The sequence below is a fragment of the Gavialis gangeticus genome, unplaced genomic scaffold, assembly GCF_001723915.1.
Source record: "Gavialis gangeticus isolate Ggan-Ray unplaced genomic scaffold, GavGan_comp1, whole genome shotgun sequence".
Lineage (NCBI taxonomy): Eukaryota > Metazoa > Chordata > Crocodylia > Gavialidae > Gavialis > Gavialis gangeticus.
Window position 1 is genome coordinate 40936345 of NW_017728996.1, and position 8135 is coordinate 40944479.

At 40.5% G+C, this 8135-nt stretch overlaps 1 protein-coding gene across 2 annotated transcripts in view; it reads right to left on the bottom strand.

The window, feature by feature from the left end:
* RORA (RAR related orphan receptor A) overlaps positions 1-8135 on the bottom strand; it is a 133235-nt gene that overhangs the window by 16227 nt on the left and 108873 nt on the right. The window contains exons 3-4 of one of the 2 annotated variants that reach the window (XM_019504365.1): positions 2821-2962; positions 642-848 (exon numbers count right to left, since the gene is read on the bottom strand). In XM_019504365.1, coding sequence (XP_019359910.1) covers positions 642-848; positions 2821-2962 — 349 coding nt within the window. Of the gene's footprint in view, positions 1-452; positions 849-2820; positions 2963-8135 lie in introns of both variants that reach the window. The other variant, XM_019504364.1, reaches the window with a different exon arrangement.

An 8135-nucleotide genomic window follows, 5' to 3' on the forward strand; every position in this document is an offset into this window, starting at 1 on the left:
TAGTCCAATCATATAAGTAAAAATACAATTCCATTTGTCCAATAAAAGGACTATTATGCATATTTGCTCCTGTCTAAAATGGTTCAAATAACTGCCAGTATTCATGATATACTCTTTACTAGCTGGATTCAAATAAAGGGAACGCTAGTAGCTTAACTAAGGGAGAGGAAGGACCCACCAGGGCAGAACAGTATAGTTACACCTTTGGGCAACACGATCTGCTTCCCATCAGCAAGGAGCCAATAGGATTTTTTGGTCAGATTCTGTAAGCTGCTGAATGCCACTGAGTACCAACTGGAGTTAAGAGTGCTGGGTACTTCACAGACCAGTGTTGTATGCTGTTACAAGCTGTACAAAAACAGCCTTCTCCCTTGCAGCTGTTTCAGAATGCTATGTTTAATCCAAAGGGTATTATTAAAGCAATTACAATGGAAACTTTTCTCTCTTATTACCTAATTCTGCCATGGAAACAGTTGGAGAGGTCTCCCCATTTGTAAAAGAACAATAAGGGAAGAAGCCCGATGCTGGTGTGTAGTCACATATTGGTTCTGGTTTGATTCCATTAATATCAAGCCCCGACTGATCTGGAGAAGGTTGTATGTCTAAGTAGAAGCTGCTAACGGCAGAGTCTGCTTTGCTACCTTCTGGGGTATGCCCATCAATGTAATTACTGAGGTCATCATGTAGCTCTGTTAGCCCATTGGTGGTGATATTGTACGTTGGTGTTAGTGGTTCTGCTTCTCCAGGTTGCTGCTGGTGATCCCGCTGTTGCTGCTGCATTCGATGTTTCTGAACCTCTGCATACAAGCTGTCCCTCTGCTTCTTTGACATTCGACCAAATTTTACAGCTGAAATAAATGCACAAAACATATCATACTTCTATAAATCATTACTGAAATGTGACAATCTTGAGAGCTTAAATACTCAAGTGATGAATACAGTATTAAAATCTGATTGGTAATACAGACAGATCTAAAAATATTTTGTGGTAGCTATAGGCAACCCACAACTTAACTACAGTACCTTTTCCTGGCTCTGACACTCTTTCAATAGCATGTTTAATGAAACATTTAACTTAACTTTTGGTTTTGAGGTTATTTTGGAGCTGCAAATCAATTCTTTAGCTTCCATCTCTTTACAAAAATAAATCAAATTCATCTCAATAGAAATCCACTGAAATCAGAGTTATACCATCTACATGTTCAAATCTCATTTAGAAATTATTGTTGGATGACAATTAAAAATTAAATTTGTTGGTCCGATATGAATAGCCCAAATTTTATTGGCTTCATATTCACAGACTCTGTTAGGAAGAGGCTCAATAGCAAGCTTTAGAGAGATCAGAACAAGTGCAAAATGAAAACTGTAGAATCAGCTCATAATGACATACATTGGCCAGCATTCTGTTGCTCTCATTCTGATGAGCAAGAACACTTACTCAGCAATAAACCCACAAAATATATGTACTGCTTCAAAAAAGAAAACATTTATAACTTGTGAACTCACACATTAAATTAGAAGCAAGTGGCCTGGCACCAGGGTTTTGCATATCTCAAGAATTCCTAAGAATGTGGCATTTCTTGGACCTACAGTAGGTCCAATATAGCCTTTTATGAGACCAAAGATTGACGGCAAGTAGGCACATAAAAATTAAGACATTTTGCTCTTTTGACAACCTGCTCTTTTTTAGTATCTGCACAAAGCAATCTGCATGTTTACAGAACATACGCACATATGGAATATGTAATGATAATTGGTAAGAAGGTGAGCTACTTAGTTGATATAAGTGGCTGCAACTCCATTTAAGTCAATGCTTAATGCCATTAACGTCAGTTGTGACTTCATCCTTAACTGCTTTACATAAGATGCAGCACACCCATTTCACATGTGGACAAGATATCATCATACTGTGTGTAATTTTGGATTTAGGGTTTTGATCTAAACTACTACTTGCCTCATCAGGTGCATCAGGCAGAAGGAAGTTTTTGCCAACCAATCCTGTCTTAGTCCAGTTCCTTTAATTTGTTCAGGTTGCTAAACACACTTGCTGTAAGGGTTTATTCTTACTGAATGCTTAAACTTGGACTTCTGAAACCACTAGCTATTTTGCACAAAGGAGATGGTATGTTACCTTTCTGTTTAAAAATGAGTTAGGTGTTTTCATTCTGCCTCAATATTTTTACGTAAGAACATAAGAAGTGCCATACTGGGACTGATCAATCCATCTAGCTCAGTATCCTGTCTCCCACAGTGGCAGAAGTGGATGCTATATAGGAAGAGCACCAAACTGGATATCTCTAGAATTATCTATCCCCTAATTCAATACTCTCCCTGGCATCCACCAGCATTAGTTTAGAGATGCCAAAGGAAATGTCCCCAACCATTCTGTTAATGTGTTTTATAGTCACATATTGGACTTATTCAAATATTTGAATTGGATATAAAATAATTCTGGACTACAACAATATGACAAGAGTCTCACTTGCAGCTACACAATGTACAACTTAAATTGGATGTTCATCTGTATTTGCATTTCATGAATACATACAGAAAATACCACGACAATTAGACTAAAAATGTCAGCCTTGGAATAAAACTAGAAGCAATGATATCAGTTAGCACTGTGTTATGTGGGAAGAAAAAAATCCACCTCCCAAGTGTTTCAATAATTGGTTTTCTTTTGGGAACACCCCATTAAAAAAGCTACTGGAGGATCTTAGATATGAATTCTCAAATCCTACATTGAATTTTATTTGATCAGACAGCCCACTAAATATTATTTTGTACTTGGCAACTGGAACCTGAACTAGCAGGGCTCACCATCTCGAGACATCCCCACCGCAAGACATTTCTGTAATCGACAGTGCTGGCAACGGTTTCTACTAGTTCGGTCAATCAAGCAGTTCTTCTGACGAGGACAGGAGTACGTGGCATTGCTTTGCTGACTCCTCCTGAAAAAGCCCTGCAGTAGAATTGCAAAATTCAAGACAAGAAGCTATTAGCCACCAGACTTGTACAGCAGCATTGAAGCAAGATGCTGGATGACACTGATACTCAATAGAATACTGAGTTTGAGTGGAGTCAATTCAAGCAAATAAAGAGCTAATTTTATTTCCTGGAGAAAACTGGGTCTTAAAAAAATACACAATTAAAAAAGAAAAAACTATCAAGTAAAAAGATAAAGAACAACTTATTTTTTGAAATACTAATACAAAGGTATCACCTTTCTTTATTCTCAGAGATATTCTTTTAATACAATATTGTGTCAATTCTTTTTCCTGAAGGCCAGATGTCCTGATTTGTCTGCGTTCTGGCAGAGGTGTTCTTAATTACTATGGAGAAGAAGTGCCTTTTTTGGTCTTAGTATATCCATTTCCTTGGTCAACCTGAGCAACATATTTAGACTTTAGGGGCTAGGAGTGCAGCTACCGCTAACCTGTCAGATTAACCAGTGGTTCTGAGCCCATTCTTTTCTTCTTCACTGAGATGAAAGAAGATTTTGATGCAGTCTCAAAAAACCTACATAAGGCTTCACATCTTGCATTATCAATCCCCATCCAGCTGTCTAAAAGACCATGGTATTTACTGCACTGACACATATCTGGTTGCACGTTACATGAATTATGTCCAAACTTTATCTCTGGATGCCAGCTACTGGGATCCTGAAAGGCATCTTGATCTATTACTAAATGAACTTGGTCAGGTGCCCCAAAGATGTAGAGCCTTCTTGTGTGCAGGTCCCTAATTTGAGCAATCAGACAAATTTGTGCTGGGTGGCTAATTTGCCAATTATCCTTATGTGTCTTTCCATATGGTTATTCTATGGCTGCTTACTGAGGATCACTATCTATCAGGGAGCTCTTTTCACTGCTATCACAGAGGAACTGCTGGGATGTTTACTCTTCCTAGATTTGTCCCAGAGACATTGCTTCCTAGTACATTTAGGCTGCTTACAGACATGAAAAAAGCAAAACAAAACCAGCACTTCGCTTAAAGCTCAGCACGCCCCCACACCACGCACAGTGTGCGCCCAGAACAGGCATTGTGTTAGTTTGACCTGGCTCATTCAACTTCTGTATAGACTGTGCACTTCAGCAGGACTTTTTGGCACTTTTATCTAATAGCTGACTGAATCAGCTTTCGGTAAAGGCACCAAAAAGCCCCACTGAAACACCCAATCTACGTAGACGCTGGGGAGTAGGGCTGAATGAACGCCCTGCTTTTTCCGGTAAAGCGCTGTTGTTTTTCTTCCAAGTCTGGCAGCAGCTTTGATGTACAATTTATCAACAGTTACAGCTTGCAGCTACATTTTCAACAGTGAAGCACTGCTTAGAAACCACACTATCTAAACCAGGGACCTTTAAAAAGCATATGCTCTTAACAGAAAGATGCCAGGTAGCACTTTTAGGGATCAACGGAACTACATTGTATGCTCACGGTAGAAAGAACAGCACTTCATTTGACCAAAATCCAGACCACAATTTTTAAAAAAGGAACGCAAATTCCCCAGAGCAAAGGAATGTTCTTATTTAGGATTTGGGTTTCTAAGGATGGGCGCAAACATCTTTAGCCTAAGTGATTTCTTTTTTTTTTTTAAAAGAGACACAAGGTTCTTACACACCTATCCAAGTCAAGTGGCCCTTAATTTTTTAACCTTTTAATGGACCTGATCCTCTCACATTATTATTAAAATGTACGCATGCAACCCCTAATGTCAGAGTCATTAAAAGACAGTACCAAAGAATGGTAATTACTTGAAGTAACTAACAAAAAGAAAACTCAATATTTCTTTTGTCCAAGTTCTGCTACCAACAAAGGAACTGAACTGGCAATGATCTATCTGCATGGAGGTGTGTAGGGGAAACATAGTCAATGGTTACAATTGTTATAGAAAGCAGCTACAAGTCATGTGTATTAACTTGCAATCAGGATTAACTCAGCATTCTTATTACTTAGTATTTATCTTGTGGTAACACCTAGGGGCCACAGTCAAGTTGGGCTCCAATGTGCTGTAAAACAAAAATAAGTGCCATTCCTCATCTCAAAATGCTGTAGCAGTGATGAAATTTGGAGCATTATTTGGCTTGATGTCTTCTGATACAATCATGTTTATGCAAAGGGTGAACTGCTGGCCTCACTACAGTCAATGTGAAACTCCCACTGACTTCAATGAGGCTGAGATCTCAGCCTGAATCTCTTTTCACATAAATCTATTAACATATTTCTAGCAGAACCAAAGAGAGCAGGTTAGAAAGCGTAGCTTCATTTCTGCACTTCAAACTCCAATTTATACAAAGTATACTGTACTGGTTTTCATAGACTGCCAAAAAATCAAGTTGGGGGAGAAAAAGGGGAGGCGGGAAGGGCAAGAAAACTTTTCATCTGCTAGTCAGCTTCAATAAGGGCTTGTTAAAAAAGCAACTTTGAAATGTAAATAGCAGTTTGCATTAAGTCTATTAATAGTTTCAATAACTTCACTATTCAGTAGTTGGGTGGTACAGACATTTTGGGGTAGACTTCCCTCCCTGGAAGGGGAGAAACTCAACTGCACTTCACTTATGTCAGATCTTACTTTCCACGCTCCCCTTTCAACTAAGGCAGAGGCTGAAATGCTGATCTCATGTTTGGTCTTCTGACAATTTTCATTTAATGAATTGATTCCTACAGTTCATTAACATACCCACTTCCACTTCTGTATACACATATGTCTTAATTAGCTGCTCATTGGCTGTTTAATTACAAGAAAACAGCTGACAGCTGCCTTGCTGCATCTTATGGCAGACGCTTTCGAATGACTATACACAAGCCTGTGACAACAAAGACTTATTCATAATCCCATGATTTATGGCTAATCCTTACAGACTTCCACGTATCATTAAGTTTTACAGTATTCTCAGCAATTAACAATTAGTAATTTGGGTTTTTTCATTCTGTTGCTTTTTTTGAAACCAAGTTCTCTCAAAATTTCCTAAAAGAAACAAAGACAGTTTATTATTATTTGAAAAGGATGTAAATATTCAAATTGAATTCATAGTCAGTATATGACAATGAAATCATTTATTAAAGGGGAAATTTTTCTTTGCAAGTATTTGCTAATTAAGATTAAATGTCTGGCAGCTCTGAAAACAAATGCAAAGAATGGTACTAAAAAGGTTTGAAAGAGGCGTGGTCTGCAATAGTGAGCACGTTTGCTGGGTTATAATACACAACTCCTTATAAACCCACTTTGTATATAGCCATGTCCCATCCCCAACAGCTTACAAGTTTTTCCTGGAAAAACAGTTTAGCCAGAACATTATTTTAAAAAGCTTCTAACAGTGAACAGACAGAGCCAATATAAGTCTTAGAGTTAAGTAAAAGCAAGGAAAGAGTATACTAAAAATATAATAGAAATAGGTTAATACAGGTAAATCCAAATCCTAGAAAAAGAAGAGGAAGGGGAAAAAACTAATCTTCTTCAACATGACCATATTTCTGTTTTGTCTAAAAAGGCAAGAGAACCTTTCGCTTTGAAGAACACTACTAGGATGAGGGCCAGCTGCCTAGCAACTTCTGAAAATACAAAAGAAATGTCCAACATGGACAGGTCTTATGAAAGTACAGAAAGTGGCCATGTCTGTTTATTTGCTGACAATGTAGGTATGAGCTGTCACTGCTGAGAGCAAAAGCTGGAAAGTAATTGTGTTCACAGTTTTAGTGACATGTTCATAATCACAATTTGTTTCCCACTATCTAAGCCAGGGGATGTCAACCGGGGTTACGCATACCCCAAGTGGTACTTGGAAAGGTCCTAGGGGGAACATGCAGGCAGGCAGGGACAGAGTGCTGCCACCCACCATCCTGTGCTGCCACCTCCCAAGAACAGGACCAGGTAGGGTGAGGGCAGTGGCGTCCCTCTGCAGGGCACACAGGAACCACCCAGTCAGCTGGATGCAGGGGCAGTAACTCGCATGTGGCAGCCGCCGCTTGTGTCTATGTGTATCTGTATCTGTGTGCATGTGTTTGTGCATACACGTGTGTGTGTGCTCATGCCTGTGTGCATGTCTGTGTGTGCATGTGAGTTCACGTGTGCATCTCTGCGTGTCCATCTGTGTGTGTGTGTGCATGCATGCATGTGTGTGTGTTCACTGCAGGGAGTGTGTGTTTGTGTCCGTGTGCCTGTTCCAAGAGTGAGTGACTAGAGTGCACGCCCATCTGTATGCACACATCTGTGTGTGTGTGTGTGTGTGTGTGTGCGCGCGTGTGTGCATGCCTGTGTTCATGGCAGGGAGAGTGTGTTTGTGTCTGTATGTCCATGTGCAGAACGTGAGTGAGAGGAGAGCTTATGCCCATCTGTGTACGTATCTGTGTGTGTATGTTTGGCCATAGTGGGGGAGGAGGGGGTGGGAGGCAGGGAGAAGAGGTGAGCATGTGCCCCCCCCCACCCCCAGCCTGGCAGGTCCACTCAGCTTCCTGCACCAGCACCAGGAGGGGGGAAGGGGCCTCTCCCCCATTTCCTGCAGCCCAGCTCCCGTGCGGGTAGAGGCCTCCAATTCTGTGTTCGCCCAAGTCCCCAGTACACCTTAATCCACCTCTGGACATGTGAGACTGGCTGTGGGAGAGCGGGCACAGTGGTGGGTGACAGCAGCTGCCAGCGTGTGCAAGCCCCTCCCCCCCGCCACACTCTGTACCTGGCCACCACCACCAGAAGGGGTATACCTCTTTAAAACAGGTTGAAAACCCCTGATCTAAGCATTTCATAAAGAATCCTATGGCCCATTCAGAAGTTTCCTTAGCACATCCAATATGATCTGGAAACATTATTTCTTTTTAGGGACAAAGCTGGAAGTGATGCACTCAATCAGTCTTCTTCTAAGAACTGTACCTAGCAGATGTTATAAGAGGATTGCATTTACTGATCAGAATTCAGAATTCTCTTCCACCTAACACTGTGCCCAAACCAGAGTCCTACCGAAATCAGCAGCTTCTTCCCCAGTCCTCAAAGGGGGGATGTATAACAGTCATAATTGTCATTAGCAATAACCAGATGAGGTTTCTCTGTCCCAGAATCATCATCATTATATTGTACTTATATGATCTTAGTTCCAAAAAGCCCTAGTCATGGAGCCATTATGTGAGATGCTGCATAAACATAG